Source organism: Equus asinus, chromosome 3 (genome assembly GCF_041296235.1).
Source record: "Equus asinus isolate D_3611 breed Donkey chromosome 3, EquAss-T2T_v2, whole genome shotgun sequence".
NCBI lineage: Eukaryota > Metazoa > Chordata > Mammalia > Perissodactyla > Equidae > Equus > Equus asinus.
The window spans coordinates 154,715,306-154,741,671 of NC_091792.1; the positions used below are offsets into that span (position 1 = coordinate 154,715,306).

Below are 26,366 nucleotides of genomic sequence, written 5' to 3' on the forward strand. Positions count from 1 at the left end.
TGCCTTTAGGCGCTGCCTTTAGGCGCTGGCTACCCAGAGGTGGGCCAAATTCACAGGTTAAGAGCATAGCCCTCTACAGACTGCCCTTGCCTCAGACGCCAGCCGCAAGCTCAGGGATCCCAGGGCCGCCCACAACTCTGACCAACTGGTTGCAGATTTGGGGGTTCCCACTACGCCCTGAGGTTTGATAATTTGCTAGAATAACTCACAGAACTCAGGAAAGCACTATACTTACAACTACAGTTTTATTTTTGCAGAAAGGATACAAATCAGAATCAGGCAAAAGAAGAGACACATAGGGTGAGGTTGGGGTGGGGGTTCCAGACAGGAAACTTTTGGTGATCGCCCTGCAGGGAGTCGGGACGCAATGCACCCCCCAGCACATCGATGTGTCACAACGCACAGAGCACTGTCCACCAGGGAAGGTCACCCGAGCTTTGGCATTCAGAGTTATTATTGCGGTTTCATTATTTGGGCATGACTGAGCAGATCAATCTCCAGTCCCCCTCCCCTCCTTGGAGGTAGGGCTAATGTCACCTGGCTCCCAGCCCTAACCCTCTAACCGCATGGTTGGTCTTCCTAGCATGGCCGCCCCCAACCTGAGTTATCTCATTTCTATAAACCATCAGGTGGGGTCTGAGAGGCCCCCCCACCATGAATAACAAAAACATTATGATCACTCAGGAAATTCCAAGAGTTTAGAGGCTACCTTCCAAGAACCAGGGAGAAAGGCCAGCCAAATTCTTAATTATACAACTGTATATTGTATATATGCAATGTATATTATACAAATGTATGTTCAAAACATGAAAATACTAAAAAAAAATTGTTAAATGAATTAGTGAATGAGAGAAGGGCGGACTGGGAGAGAAAGAATGGATGAGAACTTTTGGGTCTAACTGCCTCACTCCTATCAATTCGGACTTTGAAGCAAAACCAGCATCCACAAAAATAACAGTGAGTGGTTTGGCTTTCATAATGAACTACTCGCCTTTCCAGGGATTTCTGATTGGTGACGTTTGGTCTTAGTATTTAAACCCAGGGCTTCTGCAGAACAATTCATTTGACTTCCCATGAATTTCCCAGCAGAGATGAAATATTCCATCATTTTCCTCTCCCTGCTCCTTCCATAAGGGAAAGTAAACAAGTGGCGATAAAGACTTAAATCATGATCTCTCTGCAAGAGCACAGCCACCCCAGTTAGCCTCAGACATTAGAAGCTGCTCAAATGAACCAGCGAACAGAGGGCCCAGGAACGAGTGAGTGCTGGTCCTTCGGTTCATCCCACCCCAGGCTGCGGTTTTAGCGACTGTTCTGGGAGCCCTGGCGCTCTCAGAGAAGCAGGGGCACGTGGCATGTGGCAGGGCACCGCGGTGTGGCCTGAGGCCAATTCTCAGGAAAACTGAGAAGGATGTTGTGTAAAGATCCTGTGAAAGACGCGGGCGCTGGGCAGGTTGATGGCGGCGCAGTGGGGCTGGGCGTCTTGGCGGCAGAGGGCCGAGGTCACAGGAGAAACCTGTGCCTCCTGTCAGAAACAGGTGGCAATTACTTTGATGAAATGAGTGTCTCTGGTTAATTTGAGCGTGGAACATGACTGCCTTTGGTTTTTGAACCCCAGAGTCTTTCTCTCTCGCTCTTTTCTTTCTTCTCTCTTCCTTTTGCCTCACCTTGTCTCACTACATATAAAAGCAAAACAGGCTTCTATTAGAGAAAGCAAACAGAACAGGCAGACTAAATACTAAAACGACCACTATGAATCCCGCATGGCAGGTATTGTGGGGATAATCCCCTTCTGCAAAGAGAGGAACCCAGGAGGAGAGACACTGAGTAACTGGCCCACGGCCGCTCGGCCAGTGGATGGCATCCTGTGTCTGAACAAGACAGTCACAACCTTGGCCCCACCCAGAGGCCACTTTTAAGACTTTGTCTAAATCTACTCTTTTTGCCAAAGAGCGTCTTTTTTGGGGGGGTTAGTGTTTATATTATGAACATTTTCATGGGTTATTGAAAATTCTCCATCCCCGGGATTTCTAATGGCTGTGAATTGTGCATCATGTGGGTGTCCCATCTTCCCTTTGCAGTCCTCTTAGGTTGTTTCCCATTTTTCTGTAGTGTAAGATGCTGCTGCCTTGTTTAAATTGGGAGCTGTGAGTCATTTTGGTTTGGTTTGGTTTTAATCGGAGCTGGCAGAGCTGCTGGCTACCAGGAGAAGGGGGGCCTTTCCAGGCCTGGGGGACAGTGGGTGCCACCCCTGCCTGCTCCCTCCCCTAGGCTCCCCAGCTTATTGGAGCCAGGAAGCCCGCATCTTTGATTCAGAATTTTCTTATGTCATAAACTTCCTCTGGGAAAGATGCCTCTGTTGGATGTAGAGGGGAAAGGACCGTGGTCCCGTTAGGGCTGGGGGAATGGAAGCTCTGCTGAGAGAGCTGGGGCCCCTCTGTGCTGTAGTCAGACAGCCAGCAGAGGCCCGCAGGCCCCCCAGGGCGGGCAGTCGGGAAAACCCGGAGGGAGCCTGTTGGAGCAGGGCTGCTGGTGGGCCTGGGAACATTCTGATTCTGACCCACGGCAGAGAGACGTCGAGATTTTCGAGCACCTGCTCCATGCCGGCATCATGCTGGGGACTCCACACCCTTGTTTAATCCTTCCAGCAGCCCCACCTGCAAGCTGGGGTCCTAACTCCTGTTCTACAAAGTAAGTCATTCCAGAATCAGTAGTCAGAACCATCTTGCTGAACTGGATCGGATCAGATGCCCTTTGACAGCCCCTGCTGCCTCAAGACTGGTTTTTGGCAGCCATAAGTAATTTGAACAGAATGAAAACACTCGCCTTTTTCATTCCAGCCGAGCGGAGGCCATGCTGGAAGGAGAGGGAAATGTCAGAGGTCTGCGTGAAGGCGCCCCCCTTCCCCCCCGCCTCCCCAAACACAGCTATGCAGTCTCCCAGAAGAATGTTCCAGCAGGAGAGAGGCTAAGGATTAATTTTTGTAGAATAAGAAGGCTATTTGGGAGGGCACACACTTCTCTGCTTCTGCCTGGGGCCAAGTAGAAAATGGATCTTCCATCCTTCATGTTCTGTATAATTAAACCCGAGGGTCAGGCCACGCCCCCTCATTGCAAAGCTGGTTGAGCGGGGAGCCCAGAAAGCTCTGGAAGTCTTCCTTGCCTGACAATTGCTTGCGATGGATGCATCCTTTCTCATCGCGTTCGGTTTTCACTCTGAAAGCCCGCCATGGGAGCAGAATATTCTCAGCTGTCTAGAAGTACAGAGGCTTCTTTCCTGCCCAGTTAGCCACTCTCCTCCAGGGGACTCAGGCAGCGGGGAGGAGAAAGCCACCGCAAACATGCAGATAAATGTCAAGTCAAAGTGGCTGCTGGACCTTTTCCTTAGGTCCCGAGAGGTGTGTTGGGGTACCCAAGACCACCTCCAGTTTTGACAATTCACTCGGAGGACTCATAAGACTTGGCGTGTAGTCCTGCCCACGCCTGCGATTGCTTACAGTGAAAGGATACGAAGGAAAATCAGCAAAGAGACAAGGTGCGTGGGGCAAAGTCCAGAGGAAACCGGGCACACGCTTCCAGAATCCTCTCCCAGTGGAGTCACACGGTATGTGCTTAGTTCCCCCAGCAAGAAGTAGGACAACAAGTGAAGTGTGGGCCACCGGGGAAGCTCATCAGAGACTGAGAGTTCAGGGTTTTTATTAGAGGCTGGCCTCATGGGCACGTTCTGCTCAGCATGTGCACGATTCCTCACTCCAGAAGGAAAGCAGGTGTGCAGCATAAACCACACTCTTGGCACAGCCTGGGCTCCGTGAGCCACGCCTGTCAATTCTGGGAATGGTGGGAATCCTCTCGAAATCCAAGTTCCCCGATGCCAGCCTGGGGCCAGCCTTGCAAGCAGGCAGTTTCAGGCTGGATGTGTTAACTTTTTCTGCACCGGAAGCCTTCTCTCCGGTATCCAGGTGACATTAGGTGGCACTGCTGGGCTTGTGGAATTTTGTCCCTCTGTGGTCCTTCCTTCAAAGAGCCTGGTTTGTAAGGACTTCCGTATCTTGCTCGCTGTGCCTGTGTCTTCAGCAGTGTGGGCGGTCTTTGCAAATCCCTGAGCAGCTGTGGGCATGACCTGCTCTGGTGTGCCTCGAATGGTACGTGCACTCGGGCCCTCCACAAAAGCGTTCTGTTCATATATATTTTACAGCACTCCTGAGAACAAATTTAGGAGAATTTATGACAGGCTTTCTGTGAATCAGTAAGGAGCATTAATATTGTAAAACAGGCTACAAGGAAAGTGGCCTCCCATTGTCTGGCAATTTCCTGTCATCATTTGCAGGCTCTAAGCCAGGTCTTCTGGCCAGGAATTGCATAGTTCAATTTGTGGCCAGAAGCTTGGCCTCTGAGTTGTTGGCTGGGGACATAGTGATAAACTATTCATGGATTCCTAGACGTGAGAAATAAACGAGTCTAGGCCCCTTATTTTACTGATCAGAAATAATGATATCAACACCACTGCCAGCCACTCCAGTTTCTGATTTTTATTGTGTGCTTCTTGTGGACCCAGCATGGGGCTTTATATTCATTCTCATATTAAATCCTCACAGTAACTCTTTAAGGAGGGAAATGATTTAACAGGTGAGAAACTTGGGGCACAGAGAGGTTAAGTAACTTACTCAAGATCACCCAGCAGAGAAGTGGCAGAGATGAAAGTTGAATAAAGTGGATTCTGAGGGCCCTTAAGCATTGAGCCCCTGGTGGTAAGGAAGCAGGTTTGTAGAGCCAGACAGAAAGACACAAGAATGGGCCTCTTGGAAGCAGGCCCAGTGGAAAAGTGAAATGAGGAATGCATGAATGAGATGGGCTAGAGACTGACTGGCACAGAGATCTTAAAACTATATTATATTGCAGAATACTTTTTTCGAATGGAGTCTTACAAGTTCCCCCCAAAATAAAAGGAAACGTCTAATTGGAGGCCCGTCTTTCCAAGCCTGCTTACCCTTCCTGACTTCGCCTCAGTCTTTCCTCCTCCAGGCAGCCTTGTGTCGCAGAGATTGCCATGGCAGGGGCTCTGCAGGCAGGTTGACTGCGTTAGGGTCAATGAGCTGCTATAACCAACAGCCCCTATATCTCAGGGCCTTAACACAATGCGAGTTCGTCTCCCATTCCTGTCATCCAGAGCAGGTGAGTGGGGGTGCTCTGCTCCGTGCAGTCGCTCAGGGGCCCTGGCTCCTTCAGCTGAGTGGCTCCACCCTTCCTTAGGGCTTCAGAGGGCTCTGCTGGTTCCCCTGTGAATGACCAGCCTGCAAAAAAAGGGAGTGAGTGAGGAGAAGGAACACAAAGGCTGAATCCCTCCGTGGAGGTGACACACATCACTTCTGCGCACACTGCCTTGGTCTGAAGTAGTCGTATGACCCCACCCTGATGCAAGGCACTGAGAAATGTGACCTGGCAGTGTGGCCAGGAAGAGGAGAGCACAGACACTGTCATCGTGAGCAGGCTCTGGAGTTCCACAACATTCTGGATGGCTTCCAGATGCATTTCTCACCTCCAGAGTTCTCTGCTCTTAAGGAAACTTCACCGGCTGGCTGCACGGGTTAGCTGAGACACGGGATACAGATGTCTGGTCGAGGCTTAGCAGTCAACCAATCTTCATTCCGTGTCTCTTCTTCCCTAATCCAGCTTTTCAACGTGCAACCAAGGTGTGGATACAATCAGTTTTATAGTTTCTACACTAAGAGTAGGAATAGAAGAGTGGTTAAGAGATGGGCTCTGAAGCCCAGCTGCCTGGGTTTGAGTCCTTGGGAGTGGTGTGACCTTGGGAAAGCCCCTGACAGCTCTGTGCCCCAGGTTCCTCATCTGCCTGAAAGAGAAGGTGAAACACAGTCCCTGACTCAGAGGGTTGTGGGGGGATGACATGAGCTCACGTGTGTCCAGGTCTTAGAATAGTGCATGGCATGCTGTAAATATGATGTCTGGGTTACCTTTTGTATTATTATGTGCTGACTGACCCACAGCAGAAACTCAATTTGAAACACAGTCATTGAAGTACTTGTTCTGTATCCCGCACTACAAGTCGGTGTTCCCATTTATTAGAGCCACAAATCTCAAACTCACTGAGGGTTTATGCAAATAATTAGCTGAACGGCCTTCATCATCTGGCTGCTGCTGTCCCAGGGGCCTTCAGGCTGCCTTTCATGGAGGCCTTTGCTGATTCACACCTGAAGGAGACAAACAGTTAACCGCAAAAGGTGTCACTCTGAAATGAGCTTTCGGGGGCCGTGTGAGGAGCGTGTTTCTGCAGGGGCACAGGCCATGCTGCGAGTCTCAGCCTGTTCCCCTCTCTGCGAGGCTTCCCTCCTCCAGCTTCCCAAAATTGAAATAAGGAATCTCTGCACAGGCTCCCAAAGCAATGCCTAGCATGCACGATATGAGGGCACCCCGTCTCCCACTGGGCTCCTGAATGGCTAGAAGAGAAAAGAGAAAATGTCCCCAAACAGCAGCCTTTTGGTTTCTGTACTTTAGTTCCTGGAAACTGGTCGTGGCTGCAAGCGTGGTGATGAGAGGCTGTCTGGAGTGGGTCTCGGCAAGGCCACCGTTGCCTGAATCAGTGCAGGACTGCAGTGGGGGCCACGGTCACATCCAAGGATGACCCTCTCTGCCTTGGGGTCTCCTGATTATTGGGTGGCAGGAGGGGTGCCTTTGAAGTTCTGGATACGCATTCCTTCTGCCGTCTTCTCGGAAGGGTCTCAATGCTGTAAATACTTGCTCTAGCCCTCGGGCATCCTGCACCCGTGCCTTCCTGTGGCCCCGCCATCCCTTTGGCTCAGCAACTGTCTCACTGTTTCTGCTCCTACACTCTGTGCTCCTGAGGCTTGTCGCTGTGGCACTTGCAGGGCCTGACAGAGTGTCTAGCTCATAACAAGGGCCTAATTGGTATTGACCTCTAAGTCAATAAATGTCCTATTGGACTTAGCTGCTTAACTTTCGTGCCATCAGCGTGAGATGAAGAGTCCATTAATGGGTTGTTGCGACAGGCTCTGAAGTCAGGCAGACCCTGCGCAATCTCCCTCCACCACAGATTAGCCACGTGTCTGTGGGCAGGTTATGTAACTCTCGGTTCCCTCATCTGTAATGAGGGTGTCTCCCACGAGGGTTGTCGTGAGGATAAAATGAGATAATTTATATGTTTTGGTAGCGTTTCAGTAGTTGTAAACAATAACAACAATTTTGTCTGATTGAAGCTGAAAAAGAAATTGTTGAAGAAATAGTGAGCAGCTGGCAGGCTTGCTGGGCAGACTGGCGAGCCAGGCTTAGAAGCTCTGCAGCCTGGGATAACACCCCACAGCACACCCAGTGCAGGTCCTGGAGGGTCCCCTGCAGTCACCACTGCTGTCTATTGCACTGTTGGCGTAGGACGCCGCAGCTCCCACAGCCGCTGCCCCCAAACCCAATCCTGCCGGAGCTCCAGCCCCATTTCTTAGCCTCACACAGTCATACAAAGTCCAGGCTCTGATTGGTTGAGCCTCAGTCACACGTCCAGTCCCTAGTTGCAGAGGATGCTGGGAGAGCAGGTGTCTGGCATTGTCTACCTCTGTAGTGATGAGTGGGCTCTGTTTCCCACAGGGCTCATGAGACAAGAAGCTCTCCCAAATGGGAAGGGGGATTTTGATGCTGAGTAGCCAAAATGATGACAGATGGCCACTGGAGTACACGAAAACTGAGTGGTCAATGTTAGCTTAACGTGCAGCCACTGACAGCACGGTACCCACTCAGAGGGGCTGCACAGAGCACCTTGGTGAGTCTGACAGTAGGCTGTTATGGAGTCCCAGTGAGAGGGGAGGGTGGCCTGGACGGGGTTGACAGGTGGACGTGGTGAGAAGTATTTTGGAGGTAGGGCAGAGTATTAATTTGCTAAGGATGCCACAAGAAAGTACCAGAGTTGGTGGCTTGAACAATAGGAATTTCTTCTCTCACAGTTCTGGAGGCCAGAAGTCCAAGATCATGGTGTTGGCAGGGTTGGTTCCTTCTGACGGCTGTGAGGGAGGATCTGCTCCAGGCTTCTCTCCCTGGCTTGTAGACAGTTGCCTTCTCTGCCTGTGTCTCTTCACATCATGTTCCCTCTATGCATGTCTCTGTGTCCAAATTTCCCCTTTTTATAAGGACGCCAGCCGTATTGGATTAAGGATTAAGGATTTTCCATCCTAATGACCTCATTTTAACTTGATTACCTCTGGAAAGACCCTATCTCCAAATAAGGTCACATTCTGAGGTAGTGGGGGTTAGGACTTTAACATATGAATTTTGGGGGACACAATTCAACCTATAAAGGGTAGGGATGAGTCAGGATGGTTTAATTGAGGGGCATGGATCGACGGCAGGAGTTAATGATGAATTCATGGGTTTTGGCTGAGAAACTGGAGAATGGTGGTGCTGTTTACTAAGGTAAGGAGAAGATAAGAAACGGAGTTCAGGGCCAGAGGTCCAGGCAACGGTTCTATTGCACTCTCCAATGATTGAATTACTTAAGGTGCCTATGCCCAACCATGGCCAATAGGACATAAAGAGAGGTTTTCTAGAGGCTTCTGGGAAAGTTCTTCTTGACATCATGAGATCTCTAAGAGCCAGGACTACTCTCCCAGTCTTACATGAGTGGGAAAGCACGTGGCCAAAACTGCCAGTAGGAGCCATCCTACAGGTATGAGTGGATGCTGCCTTAGGATGAGGGCAAAACTGTGGAAAGCAGAGTGAAACAACAGGAAGCACCTGGATTCTTTACCATGCTACTGAGACACCAGATGAACAGTCCTGAAGCTCACCCCTCCTGTGAGTTTGTATCTATATAAGCTAATAAGTGTCCTTGTTGCTTAGCTGTTTTGAGTTGGGATATCCTGTTGCTTGCAGCTAAAAGCATCCTTAAACAGTACAAGACATTATCAGCTCCAGTGGACTAGAAGATCTTCGGGATCCCGAGCCGTGTCTGGTTTATGTCTGTGTCCAGCTCAGGTCCCAGTACTCAGCACATGTTTGTTGAGTGAATCAGTGGATGATGACAAATCAGAACGTCTTGTATATTAAGGCATGGAAACTTCATCATCATTAGGAATAGTGCTAGTTGTCGATAATATATTCTGGCCTCACTCCTTACTATGAGCAAGGTAGTTATGGAGCCAGAAGGAGAGAGAAAATGGGAAGAGGGTAAATACCTCGCAGAGAGAGGGTGCTACCATCCTTTCCTCATCTCCTCCATCAGCCTGTTTGCTTAAGCCAGAAACCTGGCCGTCTGCTGTGTTCCTCTTTTGCCATCTCCAACACGCCCGCTCCCCAAACCTGGAGCCAGTAACCCAGTTAGTCCTGTCCCGTCTACTCTCAGAACATCTCAAATCCATCTCCTCCGCTCATCTCCACTGCTTGGTCCAGGCCACCGTGATCTTGGACTGCTGGAGTGGCTCCCAGCAGGGTGCCAGCCTGCTCTCCAGCTGCCCTCTAATGCCCTCGCCACGCGGAAGCCAGAGGGGTCTTGTGAAAAGGCGAACCACACATGTCCTCCCTTTGCTTAAATCTCTCCAGTGGTTTCCTACTGCATCTGAAACATCCAAATAACAAGCAAACTCGTTACCATGACCTCTCAGGCCCCATGTGACCCACCCTTTCCTGCTCTTCCAACTCCATGTGGCCCGTTCTTTCTCTTACTGGTCCCATCCCATGCCACTGGCCTCCTTCACTTCTGTGGACATGCCGAGCTTTCTTCTGCGGTGTAGTCTTGGCACGTGCTTTTCCCTCTACTCTCAGTGGGCATCTGAGTTGTTTCCCGTTTGGGGCTGTAATGAGCAATGCTACCACGGACATTTGGGTAGATATATCGTAGTGCAGATGGGAAAGAGTTTTTTAGAGGAATTTTTTAGAAATGGAAGTTTCTGGGTTGTAGGTTAGGGACATCGTCAACTTTACTAGATGATGCCAAACTGTTTTCTAAGATGGCTGGACAAATTCAACTCCCCCCATTAACCTGCAGATCGATCACTACTTAACCTTAGCAGACTCGTTAATTTTAGCCTCCTGGGGATTGTGTGAGCTCTACCCAAGTGCTGGGCACCGCTCCAAGCTCCTGTTTGACTCTCACAACATCATGCAGTGTCAGTGTCATCATTCCCATTTTGCAGATGAGGAAGCCAAGGTCCAGCTGGCTTAAATTATTAGCAAATCACGATGCTGAGATTCAAGCCCAAATCTGTGCAACCTGAACTTATGCTTCTTCTGCAACGTCCTATGCTGGCTATGGAGAGATCTGTGGGCCCATATTGGGGGCGGTGGATAGCTGAGCATCTTGGGGATGGAATTCTCTTGGGGAGCTTAGTGCCATGACCTCAGTCTTTGGTGCACATCAGAATCGCCTTGTCCCCATCTCAAACCCCCTGAATCAGAATTGACAGCAGTGGAGATCTGGCGAGTGTGAAGTGGGTATCTCATTGTGGTTTTAATTTGCGTTTCCTTGTTGACTAACGATGTTGAACATCATGTCATTAGCTTACTGATCATGTGAATTTTCTTCGGAGTCTGTTCAAGTCTTTCATTCATTTTTAATTGGGTTGTTTATCTTCTTCTTATTGAAGAGTTCTTTATATATTGTGCGTACAAGTCCTTTGTAGTTGTATGTGTTGCAAATATGTTAGTGCAGTCTGTGGCTTGTCTTTTCATTTTTGGATGGTGTCTTCTGAAGAGCAGAACACTTTAATTTTGATGAAATCCAAATGTTTTTCTTATTCTTTTTGTGTGTGTTTCTTTATTATTCTTTTATGGTTAGTGGGTTTTTGTGTGTGTGTATTGTATCTTTGTCCACCCAAGATGGCAAATATTTTCTCTTACATTTGGTGTGTGCATTTTTAACACATTTCCTGGGTGACTGCTGTGCACCAAAGTTGGAGAAGTCTGGCTATAATGGTTATCCCATGTTCAGAGTTGGATCTGAGTTTGTTCCGCATAAATCCATCTGGCTCTGCTTTTTAGAAAATCAAGTGCTTAAACAGTCTCCCAGTTTTGCCACTTCACTGAGCAAGTCACTTTGTCTCTCGGAGCTTCAGTTTCCCTAACTGCAAAATGAGGTAAAAATGGCCCCCATCCACAAAATTTGTTAGAAGCATTCAATGACGTAAAGCTCAGATGGAACTTAGCGAAGTGCCTGGCATAAAGAAAGTGCTCTATAAAAACTATTTTGTTTCTCTGCCGGCTGGCTTCACGCCGCAGAATGGAACAGAAGGACTAACATGGTTTGTTGTTTGTTTTCAGTACATCAAGGCCTTTTACAACGAGTCGTGGGAGAGAAGGCATGGCCATCCGACAGACCCGGACACTCTGACTCTGCTCTGGTCTGTGACCGTGTCCATATTCGCCATCGGTGGACTCGTGGGGACGTTAATGGTGAAGCTGATTGGAAGAGTTCTTGGGAGGTCAGTGGGGGCCAACTCTGTGTGGGGACCTCCTCCATAATGTTCATAATATGTCTGTATCATAGTCAGGATCCCAGCAGGCAACAGAATTCCATCCAGATGGTTCAACTGGAGAGATTTTAATGCCAGAAGGGCAAGGGGAGGAAATGGGGCACTAGAGGTCAAGGCAAAGTGAAGCCGTGGACAGTGGGCTGATGAGCAGGAGCTGAGGTTGCAGAGGGAATGGGCTACGTCGGAACCCTATATTCCAAACAGGCAAGGAACATGGAGGAAACACCCTAGCTTCTCTCTCTTCCCACTCCCAATCTGCTGCTGGCGCCTCTCATTGGTCAAACCCAAGTGGAAGCCAGAAAAACCAGGAGCCTTACTGAAGCAGTCCAGGAGGTCCAGGTCCCTGGGCATGGAGCAGGGGAGGGAGGGAGGAGGTGGATCTGAGTGTAGGGGCAAGTGGAGCAGTCAGCACTGTGTCTTAGAGATTGTTCCATGTAAATACATGGGGCTCTGCTCTTTAAAAAATCAGGTGCTTCGACAGTCTTCCATTATATGACTGGATGATAATTTATTTAACCACTTCCCTTTTGATAGACATTTGGGTTATTTCCAGTCTCTTATATTACAAATATGGCTGCAGTGAGTATCAAAAACTTTGTGTTGAAATTTCCCATTTGTTTTCTCTCCAATCAGATCCACTTTACCTTGTGAGGTTCATTCCTTGCTTATTTTTGGCATAGACTCATCTCAGATCAGATTGATTTATCAGTAGGTTCCCCCAAATGTTTTCTTTATATCCTTGCTCATAACCTCTGGGAGATACTGAGGTTTTAGTGGAAAAAGCAGAGTCTCTGTGGCATTCATGTCTGAACTTGAATCATGAGTCTTTCCCTCCTAGCTGTGTGCCCTTGGCCAAGTCACTTAATGTACTTGAACTTCAGTTTCCTCATCTGTAAAATGGAGACAATTCTTCCTACCTTGCCAGGAACGTTCTAAAGGCTAGAGAAAATGAAGGAAGGAGTATGGCCCATTAGCACTAGCTCAATAAATAAAAGCTATTATTATTTACCATATTATTTACCATCCTCCTCCTCATCACCTTGACTTCCATACATAGTGGGTGTTCAACAGATCTCCATATTGCATTGACTTGAATTGGAGAGGAGATTCAACAGACCCTAGGAAATCCCCCCAGACCTTGGGGCTACAGACACACTGTTAAGAAAGGTTGTACCGATTTCTTTACAGCTGGCCTCACATCCCAAACAAGGAGCAAATTAGAACTGATGGTGTTTCAGAGCAGGCTTTCTGAAGGCTGGGGCAGGAAGCCATCCTGAAAACATCCATGTGGTATTCACGAGGGTCTGTGGTACCCCAGTGAGGTAGGCGAGGTGGTGATATTTTCCTTATCCCCAGGGCCACTTGCAGGGCAGCGCCTAATGGGAACTCAGTACCAGGGAAGCACAACTATTGCATAATGCTGTGAAAGCTGCCCTTTTCTAAGGTCCCCCATGCTCCAGGCACTCACACACACTCTCTTGTTTAATTCTCTCTACTCTGTGGGGTCTACAGATGGAGAATGGGAGTTGAGAGAGGTTAGGGCATCTGCCAAACTCAGCCAGCTCACACGGTGCCTGAGCTCGGGCTGGAACCAACACGTGTCAGCCGAAGCCCCATGATCTTTCCACTAGTTAGTTAGATCTAGTCAGGGCCCTGCTGGCAGCGGAGCTGTAAAAGCCACGACCGTTTGACAACAGGAAGTGTCTGGCTGCCCCAGCTTGGCACCACTGGCCAGGGTCTCTGAGGCATTGTTGCTCACCCTCTGGCCCAATCCGGGCTCTGACCCTAGTCCCCTTGGCTGTTGCAGTTAGAGGGAGTCACCCTGGCCTCAGGTTCTGTGGCCTGTGAGGTGTACCTGCCTTACATTGGCCATGGCACCTGTACCCAAGGCTGCCCTATCAGAACGCTCTGAACCCCAGCACGTGGTAGGGGGAGAGGCACGCTGGAATCGGGGTCAGGATGCCATGGCCCAGCAAGCACTTTGGGCCTTGGGACTTTGTCACCTCACCTCTCAACCAGCGCTTTTCTCACGTGTGAAATGAAGGCAATAAAAGTGGCTTTACTACCCTCAAGAACATGGCAGCAAAAAAGCAAAATGAAAGGGGCTGGCCCCGTGGCCGAGTGGTTAAGTTCGCGTGCTCCGCTGCAGGCGGCCCAGTGTTTCGTTGGTTCGAATCCTGGGCGCGGACATGACACTGCTCATCAAACCACGCTGAGGCAGCGTCCCACATGCCACAACTAGAAGGACCCACAACGAAGAATATACAACTATGTACCGGGGGGCTTTGGGGAGAAAAAGGCAAAAAAAATAAAATCTTTGGAAAAAAAAAGCAAAAGGAAAGCAAAAGAGAAAATGCATTGAAACATACTGAATTTTCGAGTAGTCCTAGGACGAGAGAGATTAGACCAAAGGGTGTGGTGCTTATGCCCCAAGCAGTGGCCAATTCCTTTTTTCATCATTATTGGAGTAAAAGTTGAATTGGGGTGAAGTCTCAGCTTGAATAGTAGTAACTCTGTTGGGAGGAAAAGGAGCAAAAATTAAAGAAGGCTACCGTTTATTCATCTTGGGCTACATACCCTGCTTGACATATGATGTATCATTTACTAGTTGCAACTCTCGTTGGTATCATTGTCCCTGTTTAACAAATGATGAATCTGAGGCCTTGAGAGGCCCAGCAACTTGCCCAAGGCTGCAAAGAATGCAGTTGACCTGAATTTCAGACCCGGGTCTGTCTGACCACAAGCCTGCGCTCTTCCCATCGCATGGTGTGATTACAATTGCTTCCTGGGGCCTGGTTGTTCGTCTCCCATGGGGGCTTTCAGGGGGAAGTGGAGGCTGAGCTCAATGTGTGAGGCTGGGCTGGGGTCCAATGCAAGGGGCTCAAACGTGTGACTGGGAGGGAAGTTTGGGTAGAGCAGACGGTCCTCGGAGTCAGATGGGCCTGGTCACTGGCACATCTAGCTGTGGGGCTGATCCTGGCTGGGACATGTTGGACTCCTCTGTGATCTGGGAGAGGGGTGAGGACAGGGGAGCAGAAGGGGCCAGGAACCTTCTCTGGAGATGAGCCACCCCCATTATCTGGTCTCAGGGATGTAGGTTCTTCGTCTCCTAGAGTCTCTGGCTTGCAGAATTCTGGCCATAGAGAATTCTGGTTGAATCCCCACCCCTCGTTTGGGGTCACCTATCATCTGCTTACATGGCTCTAGTGACAGAACCCTCATGAGACAGGACAGTGACCATGTTGGTGCATGGACGCTGGCTGCAGGCCCAGCTTTGACTCTGGATTCTGATGCTCGCCATTCATGGGGCCATGTGTGAGTTACACGAGCTCTCTGAGCTTCACCTAGTTCAGTAAAATGCGGGTAAAGTAGAGGCCATGTCTGAGGGTTGTCATGAAGATTAACTGAGATGGTGAATATAAAGTGCTCATCTCGGAGACTGACTCAGAGTCAGCACCCAACTTAAGTTCGCGAGCATCATCATCGTCATCCCCATCACCGTCATCACTAGCTCTTCCTGAGCTGGCTCATTCCATCGTTTGGCAGAGCCAATTGTGAATATGTCATTTAAATTTCACTGAAATTGGCCTCTTTACACCTCCCATTGGATCTAGTTCTTCCCTTTGGGGCAAAGCAGAGAAATTATGTAAGAAACTACAGGGAGGGACACTCACATGGGCTTTGAAATGAGATCCTGGGTCAGATTCTAGGCCAAACCATGTAACCATGTCCAGCCATTCAGCAAACATTTTCGAGCACCTCCCAGGAGCCAGGCGCTGTTTTTGGCGCTTGGCCGTCAGTGACAAACAAGAGTGCAATGCCTGCTGCCCAGGGCTGATGCTCTGGCAGGCGGGCAGGCCCTGAAGGATTCATCCTGCGAGTCATTATGACTGCGGGAAGCGCTGTGGATGGGAAGTAGAGATCCAGGAAGAGGCAGCTGGGACGGGCCTTCATTTTTGAATCCGTAAAGCTCAGATAAGCAAACCCACCTGAGAAGCAGCTACGGGGTTGAATGAGGGAATATTTACAGAATGTCTCCTGTCACTTGGAAGGCTCTTTGAATGCCTGTGACGGGAATCCAAATCAAACTGGCTTAGGCCCAAAAGGGAATTAATTGGCTCACATAACTAAAATATAACTCAGTTGAATCCAATAGCTTGTATGATATTGTAATGAAATCTGTCTTCTCCGTCTCTCGGCTCTGCCTCGCTCTGTGTTGGCGTCATGCTCAGGGCATCTCCCCATGTGGGAGCAAGATGGCCCCAGCAGCTCACGGTGACATTGTTCTTGCTCAGCATCCCCAGCGTGAACTTCTTCTTCCATTGGTTCTAGTTCAAGTCCCAGGCCTCAATCTCATTTTCTTGAGTGAGGTTGCATGCCCTCAGGGCTTCTCAGCCAGGGCCAGTTTTGCCCCATCAGGGGACATTTGACAATGTCTGGAGACATTTCTGGTTGTCCCAACAAAGGGTACTACTGGTATCTAGTAGAGGCGAAGGATGTGTTTAAACATCCTACAATGCACAGGACAGCCTCCCACAACAAAAAAATGTTCCGGCCCCAAGTGTTAATAGTGCCAAAGCTGAGAAATCCTGATAAGGAACATCCTAATGCACTTTCACATTACGGTACCATGTGCCGTTCCTGGAGCCACGGTGGGGGCAGACGTGACCACCCCCAGCCCCCACACTGTGAGTGAGGGCAGGAGTGTTTCTTGGAGGAGGTTCGAGGGACCCTCATTAGAAGGGGGATGGATGTTGAACAAGCATCAACAGCCAGTGTCCTGTACATCATGCCGGTCAAATAGCAGGTTCTCGAAAGTATTATTTTTCTCCTCATCTTTTTCTAGTTCAGTCTTTTAAAATGTGTCTTTATTTTAAAGTAGGAAAGAATGTTAGTTCTCTAGATGTCTGCTGGAGGAGCCCACAGTGCATGTGGCAAGCGTGTATTAGGCAGCTGGGGCCGCCATAACAAAGTTCCTACAGACTGGGTGGCTTGAACAGCAGAAATTTCTTCTCTTACAGTTCTGGAGGCTGGAAGACCAAGATCAAGGTGTCAGTAGGGTTGGTTGCTCCTGAGGCCTCTCTCCTTGGCTGGCAGATGGCCATCTTCTCCCTGTGTCCTCACATGGCTTCTCTCTATGAAGACACTCCTGGTGTCCCTCCTTCTTCTCGTAAGGACACGAGTCCTATTGGATTAGGGCCCCACCCTTATGCCATCATTTACCCTTTATCACCTCCTTAAATGCCCTATCTCCAAATACAGCCACACTGGGCTAGGGCTTCAACATATGAATCTGGGGACACAGTTCAGTCCACAGTAGAACGCATACGCTGATTGCTGACCCTCTCTTCTTTCAGGCTGGAGTGGTCTTAGGAAGTGGGGTCCCCCAGAAGCAGAGCCTGAGACCAGGCTTGGGATATGCGTGTGTTGTTGAGGGACGGCTCTTCAAGCGTCCCCTTTAAGGTGAGGGAAGAAGAGAGAAAAGGGGAAAGAGCCACCCCACGTGGTGCTCTCAGGTCCAGGCTGCCCTTGGCTGGTCCACGGGGAGTCTGAAGCATGAATCCCACCACAGAGCTATCCTGTCTGAGGCAGGGGTCTGCACCTGCCTCCTACCACTCGTCAGTTATTGGCTTCAGGCTGCCCTGCTGGAGGCAGATCTGTCTTCTAGGGAGGTCAATCTTCTGGAGAAGGTTCAGCTAGGATCCTCCATCAGCCATACACACAGATTAGGGGATGGGAACAGAGATCTGAGAGGCAGAGAGATACCAGCTAGGACACCTGATCAAGCACTTGCTATATGCCAAGGACTCAGGGATGAGCAAAGTTGATGAAGTCCCTGGGGTAACAGCTCTCCAGGCAGAGGGAAGAGCAAGTGCAAAGGTCCTGGGGGAGGAACAGACTCAACTTCTTAGAAGATAAGACAGAAGTCAGTGTGGTTGGGGCTGAGTCAATGGGTAGAAAGTGAAACTGTAGAGATCACTGGGGTCGGATCCTGAGGACCTGGTGGGCAGGGTTGGGATTTTTGCTTTGACTCTGAGCAAGATGGAAGGTTACTGGAGTGTTAAGAACAGATCTGACTTACGTTAGAAAGGCTTGCTGTTATCCGTGGAGCCGGGGAGGCTGCTTAGGAACATCTAGCAATAACCCAGAGATGACATGGTTTGCACCAGGTGTGTTACAAGACACAGCAAGAAGTAGTGAGAATTGTTTGAATTCTGGACATGCTTTGGAAGTAAAAAAAACAGGCCTTACTGATGGATTATGTGGGCAGTGAGAGAGAGAAATTTGGGGCCTGAGAACCCATGGATCGTATCATATTTTGAGGTAGGGAAGCCCTTGGGAAGAACAGGGTTCTCGGGGAAGGAGGAGGGGCATATTAGGAGCTCGGCTTTAGGTATATTAGGTTTGAACTCTCTGTTAGGCCTCCTAGTGGAGATGTCGAGTAGGCAGTTAGCTTTATGGGTCTAGAGCTCAGGGGAGAGGGAGCCCTCCAATATTCAGAGGGTTGGGAAGATGCTAAGGATCAGCCAACACGGTTGGAGCAGACCCACCATTGAGTGAGATCTGGAAGGTGAGTGAAAGAAGGAGGTGGTAATCAACCATGGCCAACACTGCTGAGAAATGAAGACAAGGGCTGAGCTCTGATTGGTGGATTTAGCAACATGGAAGTCTCTGGTTTCCTGGACAAGAGCCATTTCAAGGGCACAATGGGGGAGACAATCGTTGGAGTGTGTTTAAGAGAAGGAGAGAAAAACTGGAGACAATGAGTGTAGATGGCTATTTCTGAGGAGTTTTACTCTAAAGGCGAGCAGAGATAATGGCGTGGCAGGTGTAGGATCAGGAGAATTTTTTTGTTTTCTTTTAAGATGGGAGCTACACCAGCATGTTAATGAGATGTTCCACCAGAGAGGGAAAAACTGACAGTCAGGAGCAAGAGGTGAAACTTGCTGAAGCAATGTCCTTGAGCAGGTGAGGGGGCGGGGAACAAGTAGGTAATGGGAGGGATTAGCCTCAGCTAAGAGTGGGGAAAGTCTGTCCGTAGGAGCAAGAGGGAAGGCAGAGTGGAGGCAGATTGACACATGTGGAGGGAACACGTATCTTCAGACTGGAAGGATCTCTTCTGATTGCTTCTGCTTTCTCAGTGGAGCAGAAAGCAAGGCCGTCAGCTGAGAAAGAGGACAAAGGGATTTGAAGAGAGAGAAGATGTATGAAATAGTCCTTGAGGAGAGCCGGAGACTGAACGAGCCAGGAAACTATAGAATGGTTGCTAGGGAGCCCTACAGACCCCTTGAGATTGGTGGTCATGAATTTCAAGTGAGACCAGTCAACACAGTGGTGTGTTTTTCTCCAGCCAAGCTGAGCTGTGTGGTGCATGCGCAAGACAAGCCAGGATCTAATCAGGGTTGGGGTTCTGCCAGGCACATATAATGAAGGCGGTTTAGTCCAGGAATTGAGGGTGTTCGAATGTTTAAAATGATGGACAAGGAATTCACGCTGGATAAGCAGAAATGGATGGACACAAGGAAGGTGACAGATGGTAGAAGCAATGTACCATCTTGGCTTATAGACTTGGTTGGTCTAAAGAATTGCTGGAAGGACGTGTGGTGGGAGCCGTATTTCCAGAGCTTCCCCATTTTACTAGGCCTCAACGAAAAGTACTTTGTAAATCCAAACTGGGTAGTATTCCCCATATCTTCCACTAATTGATCCTGGTCCTGTGTATCACATTAAAGCATAAAATTGTCGCAGGCAGCTCTCACCCTTTCCCTGAGCCTTCTCTTGTCCAGGCTAAATGTCCCCAGTGCCTTTGACCATTTCTCAAAGGACATGATTTCTGCTGTCCTCATCACCCTATCCCTCTTCCCTGCGTTTGGCCACTTCTGCCGAGAGCCGATGATCTTCTGGGTTGCACAGGGAAGATACTACACCACTGGAAAAGCTCAGAACAAGGAATCCAGTGTCCCAGGTGGATTTCCAAGGGGGTGCTGGAGCTCTGCTCTCAGAAACCATGGCGCTGATCCCCCTTGTTTCTGTTGCCATGTTCATCCCTGGGAAAAAGCAGAGACAATGATTAAACCCCGTCTCTCAACCCTAGTGAGTCAGCTTTGCGAATTATTTGCAAATAAGGTTTCCATCCTCACTGGGATGTTGTCAGGCTGGAGGTTATTTTGGGAAGGAATATATTAATATGATGAACTTGCGTGGAGGGTGTGCAGCCCTGGTTGCCAATGTTTCAAGTCAGGCTTGAATGCGATTTTAACGTTCCCTGCAGAGCACAGAATACACCGTTGGGTTCAGTGCCGGAGCTCAGGCAGGAGCCCTTGGCCGCGTCCTTGGCTCCTCTCATTCTCTCCATCTCAGTCCACTCCCTCAACGGATCCCATCAAATGGCTTCAAAACACACTGGGATCTGACCACGTCTCACCACCTCCGCTGCTACCATCCGGGTCCACAGCTCCATCGGCACTTGCCTGAGCTCTTGCAGTAGCTTCCCAGTCAGGGTCGTTGTTTCCACACTTACCCCTACAGTCCGTGGTCAACACAGAGGGCTGAGTGGACTTGTTAAAATATAAGTCAGGCCATGCCTTTCCCCTCCTTGGAATATTCCAGCGGCTGCCCATCTCAGGGTAGAAACCCAGTTGCCATGGTGGTATACGAGATCCTCTGCGAGCTCCCCTGCCTCTTCCCCCCACCTTCACCTTCTGCTGCTTGCTCTCTGGCCCTCCAGTGCCTCCAGCCACTCTGGCCTCACTGGTGTTGCTGGAATAGCCCATGTCTGGCTCTATGTACCTCTCTGCCAGGATCGCTGCTCCCCGATATCCATATGGCTCATCTACTGTCATTCAAGTCTGTGTCACCTTCTCAGGGAGGCCCTCTCCGGCCACTGTGTGTAAAATGACACCCCTTTCCCTGCTTCAGTTTCCTCTACAGCATCTGTTGCCATCTGACATACTACAGATGTTTTCTTTTTCCTTGTTTATTGAGAAGAGCAGAGGAGCAGGGACTTTGTCATGCTCATGGCTGTATGCCAGAACCTAGAATGCTGTTCAGCACCCAGTGCACACTCAAACATGTGTTGAGTGAAGGAATGTCGGTTGAATGAATGAATGAATGATTATGGAGAGAATGAATGGCTATGAGTGAATATGGTGGCCACCATTGCAGGTAGCTTAGTATTGTGGTTACTGGAATGCTAGATCTCCCATTAAATAGCATGTGACCTTGGCCACGAACTTAACGTCTACATCTGTTGTCTCATGGAGGAAGTAAGGTAATGAGCTAACCTAACTCATAGGGTGTCCAGTGAGTATAAAGCACTTCAAACCATGCCGGCACAGAGTGAGCCCTCAGTGAATGTTTGCTATCACCATGGGTGTTATTTTATTTCTTTTTTAATTTCCTGGGGATCCAAATCAATTCCAGGTGCCATTCTAAGCACTTTATGTAAATCATCTGATTCTCACAGGAGTCTTACAAGATAGACGTTATTATAGCCACTTTACAGGTGGAGTTGACCAAGGCTCAGAGAGCGTAAGAAACCTGCCCACAGTTGTTCCGTTAGTGTGTGGCTGGGCTGTCCAAGCAGGGACCTCATTGATGCGCCTTACATTGGGGCAGCTTCACCCAAACGCAGGGAGGTGGGTGAATTTGGTGGTGGGAGATGAGGTGGTCCTCACCTGGTAAGAGCGTCTGCCTCCTCCTCTGTGAAATGACAACTTCACGAACACTGGCAGCTACGGGTATTAAAGATGAAAGGAGGTAATTTCTGTAAAAGCCGTGCTCTTTCTAGTGCTGTACCAAAGGGCTCTCACCGAGTCTGCACCAAGGATTGGGATTCTCTAGGGATGGACCCAAGAATCTCTAGTTTTATGAGCTGTTGGTGAATCTGATGAGCAACCAGGCTGAGAACCACTGAGTACTGCAATTTTTATGATTATCATTAATATCATCCTAGCATCAAATGTCCAGTTTAACGGTAGTAAGGAAGTGGAGAAAGTGTATAGGAATAGGGGTTGAGGCATGACTTCTAACCAAGCTTTTTGTTGCTCACTGTCTACAATTATAGAATATATTGTTTTGTCCAACATCCAACAACCCTACGAATCTGGCCACAGGATTCCTCTCCCGCCTCACCCCACCTACAGCCTCTCCACAAACTCCTCTTATACCGGACTCTACACCAACAGGGATTTGTCAGTGAGAGGTAGAACTGGGACCTATAGATGGAGCTACAGGGAGAATATTTTGGCTTGTCGTGAGAAGGCAGCTTTACAGACAAGCTGCTACAACCTGTGGGATGGAAGGTCAAAAGGGAGAGGTGGCGTTACTGGGGTCCAAAAGCCAGGGCCACACGGTACAGGCTGGGACTACAGAGAGAAGGCTGTGGCAGTGGAGGAGACACACCTGCAACAGGAGCACAGGGAGAGGGAGGGAAATACTCTGCTTCTCCCTTCCCCTCCCTCAAGACTAACATCAAGCCTCTCATTGGCCAGTCCTACCAGGAAGCTGGAAACAGGGGAGGCTGGGAAGTGTAGTTTCCTTCAAAACAGCAGGGCAGAGAAAGGAGAAGGGATCAGAGGACCGATAGGCAAATGACAGGCACAGTGCCCAGTTATACGCTCTTATAGCCTCTACATCTTTACTTCTAGAAGCCACAAATTGTGCTAAATGCTAAATGACTTTTGTGTGACGATTTATTTGACGTCAGTGTCCCTAACTAGATTGTAAAGCCCATGAGGGTGAAGACAGAGATGGCTCATATTCCTGGTGGTCTACCTGCTGTCTAGCGCTCCCTAAATATTTCCTGGTGGATATGCGAGTGAAAGCTCCTCAGTGAGGTCTGGGTCTCCCCACCACTCCTTCCCACCATTGCCCTGCTTTCTCGTAAGACTGACCCATCAGTTGCTCAGAGGACCACGGGAAAAGGCCATCAGGGAGCAGGGTATGGTCTTCATACTTTGAGGTTCCACCAATAACAGAGATTAGTACCTTCAGGCTCATCTTTATTGAATCTGAGTCTGTGAGAATCTGCGGAATCTGGAGTCTGCCTCGGAATAAGGGAAGTTAGCCCACATTGGAATTTTTGTTTTAAGTCTCTGCTAAATCATGATTTTTTTCCCATCAAGACGTTCATTTAAATTATTTTTTGGAAGGTGGGATTTTTTTTTAAGAATTAATACAGTCATGTGGCTTAACTTCGGGAAGGACCAAATGAATGTAAAGTCAGAAGTTTCCTTTTCATTTCTGTCCTCTGGCCGGTCAGATCCCTTCCTGGAGGCAAGCAGTGTTATCAGCGTTTTGTGTATCATTTCCAAGGTTTGTGCCGATCTCTGCACACAAACTCACACACATATATTTCTTTATCACACAAATTGTTGTATATGCTACACAAAGTTCTCTACCTTGTTCTTTGCACTTACCAGTATATCTGGGAGATCTTTCTATATCAGAATATAGAAAGCTACGTCTGTTTTCATGTCTGCATAATGTACCACTATATAGGTGTATCATAATTTATTTAATAGTTCCTTGTTAAAGGGTGCTAGGGTTGTTTCAGTCGTTTGCTGTTACAGGAGATGTTGCACTGGGCAGTCTTTGTACCATCATCATTGAGCTGCAACAGTCATTAACTTGGAGATTCTCCAAGAAGATGTAGGACAGGGAAAAAAATTTAACGGGAATCTTGAGATCAGGCAGAAATAGTCGGAAGAGCTCTGGCCTGGAAGTTAGGAAATCTAACTCCTAAAAGTAATAACAAAGTCCCCTTTCAAATCCGTAGCTCCTTTCCATTTATAAAACAGTTTAAGATCTGTTAACTCATTGAGTCTTTAGGGAAAAACTTACCCAGCAAGAGGCTGAGATGTTTCCTCAGCTCCTGGACTCACTGGTTGTATGACCTAAAACAAGCTTCTAATTTGTCTGTGTCCTGGTTAACTTATCTATGAAACAAGGATAATGGTAATACCCACCTCATGGGGTCATTTTGAGCAGTAAATGAGCTACTCATGTCAAGTACTCAGAGTGGCATCTGTCATATGGCAGGAGTTCCATAAATGTGAGTTGTCATGATCATTTGGCAGATGGGGGAAGGAAAACACAGAGCGAGAAAGTACCAGTCATCTGGCTTATGGAAGATAGAGTTGGTGTGGGAGCGCAGGCCCCCAGGCCCCTGAGCAAGGCCTGCTTCTCAACCATGAGGTCCTAGGGATTTGTTCATAAACAGTGAGAGTAGTCCTGGCACAGAGTAATTCAGAGTAATTACTGCCATAGGAATCGGCGTACCTTGATTGAGGGGGTCAGTTCAGCCTCACACTCAGTGCTGTCGTTCATCAAATCAAAGATGCCTCTGGGTTCAAGAAGCTTTGTGATGTGAACCACTGAGAAAGAAGGAAAGAAAAACCCTTGCCCACTCAAGTCCTAGGATGCTGTGCTGGTCACCAAGCTGTTGTCTCTCAGCTCCACAATTCCCCTTCTGTGCTCTGCCCTGTGAGGCAGGGGCTGGAACCTGCACACTTCATCTGCGCTTTGCCACTAGGGGGGACTGGGGGAAGAGGGACAAGGAGTTTGGACCTCTTGGTTTGCCTGAATTCCCTCCCAGACCCAGCGGTGACTTTGGCAGTTGATTCCAGTTCCCAGCTTGTGTCCACTCCTCAGAACTAGACTCCTGGTGCCCTGGAGGGAACAATCCTAGGGAGCCAGTGCCCACCCTGGAAGTCCTGAGCCAGCTCTTGGGGTCTCCCTTCCGAGGCCCCGAGGTTTTAGCACCATACTGGCAGCACTCCCTCTTCAGAGGTCCCCCTTTTAGACATCTCACTCCTCCCATACCTGCTTAACCAATTCCCTATGTTAAATTCTCTCTGTTAAAATAACCAGAGTGGTTTCCATTTTCCTGCCTGGACCCTGACTCATGGATTGTAAGACACATCTTGACTTCAGAAATTTTAAATGAAAGTGTTACAATCAATGAAATAAAATACTGCAACAGGGAATTCATAGACTGTCAGGGCTGACAGTACCTTTGGAGGTGACCTAATCAACCCCAGTGGTAAACCCAGAGGGAAGTGCCTTCCTCAGAGTCACATAGCCAAATGTGACAGTGGGGGGACAGTGGGGGTCTGGACCCTGCTCCTGACCCTTAGGCCAGTGCTCTTTGCACTGTACTTGTATCTTGCTCTGCTGACCCTTCTGAAGGGCCTGACCCCTGCTCCTGGGATGGACAGGCCGGTGACAGCCTCGTGGTGGGGTGTCCTCATCAAGCCTCTCCTTTTCTTCCAGGAAGTACACTTTGCTGGTCAACAATGGGTTTGCGATTTCCGCTGCGTTGCTCATGGCCTGTTCCCTCCAGGCAGGCACCTTTGAAATGCTCATCGTGGGTCGCTTCATCATGGGCGTGGATGGAGGTGAGACTTCCTGTGGTGGGAGGGGGCAGTAACACAGTCCTGGGGGTGTTTCAAAACGTGAGGAGTGTTAGGAGTTGTTACATGTCTGGGCCCCTACTGGTATTGAGTTGGCCAAGACCAAGGATGCAGGACCCCTGCATCAAGTGGGGCCGTCCCATGGGATGACCACTCGTGATGCTCTGGCTCCTAACTGAGGAACAGTGAGTGGGAAAGACCCAAGTCAGCGCCAAAGACCTGCATGATCTTCACTATAAAATTCACATTCCAAGGTTACCTGTGGTTTCCAGGGGGTTTTTATAAGGGTTATGTTTCTTGTGTAGGCCTCTGACTCGTTCGTTCTTTCATTTATTCGCCAGGCATTTATGGAGCACCTGCTGTGCCTGGTGTTATGCACGCTGGGGACACAGTGGTGAACACAACCCCCAAGTCTCTACCTCTGGAGCTTACATTCTAGTGGGTGGACAGATACATAGACAAGCCTCAGGAGGAAAATGAAGCAGGGCAAGAGGACAGCGAGGGCCGTTTTAGATAGGCCAGTCAGGGCAGACTGCTTGGAGGAGGACACGTGTGAGCAGAGACCAGAATGAACCGAGGGCGAGAAAGAAGTGAGTACCAGAGGAATTGGGTTCCTGGCAGAGAGGAGTGCAATGGCCCTGAGGCAGAAGCGTCCTTGGTGAGGAGCCGCCAGTGTGTCTGGAGCTTGTGAGCCGGAGGAGAGTGGATGCAGACGAGGTTGAAGAGGGGCGGGTCAGATCACATCGGGCAGATTTTATAAGCCTCATGAGGACTGTGGCTTTGTGCTGAGTGTGATGGGAAGCCAGGGGAGGGTTGAGAGGAACGTGGCATGTGCTGGTTTGTGTTTCAGTAGGATTCCTCCTGCTTCTGCAGACAGGAGAGTGTAAGGCGAGGGCAGGAGTGGAGTCAGGGGACCAGCTGTCCCGGAGAGGTGGCCATGGCTGGGACAAGATGGCGGCAGTGGACGTGGTGAGATGTGGCCAGATTCTGGCTGTGGGATGTGAGAGTCAGAGACTCAAAATACATCATCAAAACAAACTTGCTTGCTTTCTAAATACGCAAGTCTGTGAAGTATTAGTTTTAGGCATTTGTGGACAGGTCACAAGCTTTAGGGTTAGAAATTCCCGGGTTTGAACCCCTGCTTTGCCGTTTGCTAGTTACTGACTTTTGACAAGTTACTTGGTGACTGGGAGCCTGAGTTTCCCCATTTGTGAAGTGGAGATAACAATACCTACTTTGAAGGGCTGTGCTAAGGCTGCCACGAAGCCACATACAAACTGTAAAGTTTATAAAATATGAACTGCCTAGTGCTGCTGGAACCCAGTACGTGCTTGTTAAAGGCTAATTCCCTTCCTTGTGGATCTCTCACAAGCTGAGGGCACCAGGCTTTATGAGTGAGCTGAACGGCAAAGGGAGAGGTGAGCGGGAGAGGGAGGGGCCCGAAAAAAAGGTCAAGGAGGAAGAGA

General features: G+C 49.1%; 1 protein-coding gene across 7 annotated transcripts in view; it reads left to right on the forward strand.

The window, feature by feature from the left end:
* The window catches only part of SLC2A9 (solute carrier family 2 member 9), a 231,717-nt gene that overhangs the window by 53,870 nt on the left and 151,481 nt on the right, over positions 1 to 26,366 (forward strand). For all 7 annotated transcript variants that reach the window (XM_070506228.1, XM_044767825.2, XM_070506230.1 and 4 more), the window contains 2 exons: positions 11,274 to 11,434; positions 24,761 to 24,885. In XM_070506228.1, coding sequence (XP_070362329.1) covers positions 11,274 to 11,434; positions 24,761 to 24,885 — 286 coding nt within the window. The remainder of the gene's footprint in view (positions 1 to 11,273; positions 11,435 to 24,760; positions 24,886 to 26,366) is intronic.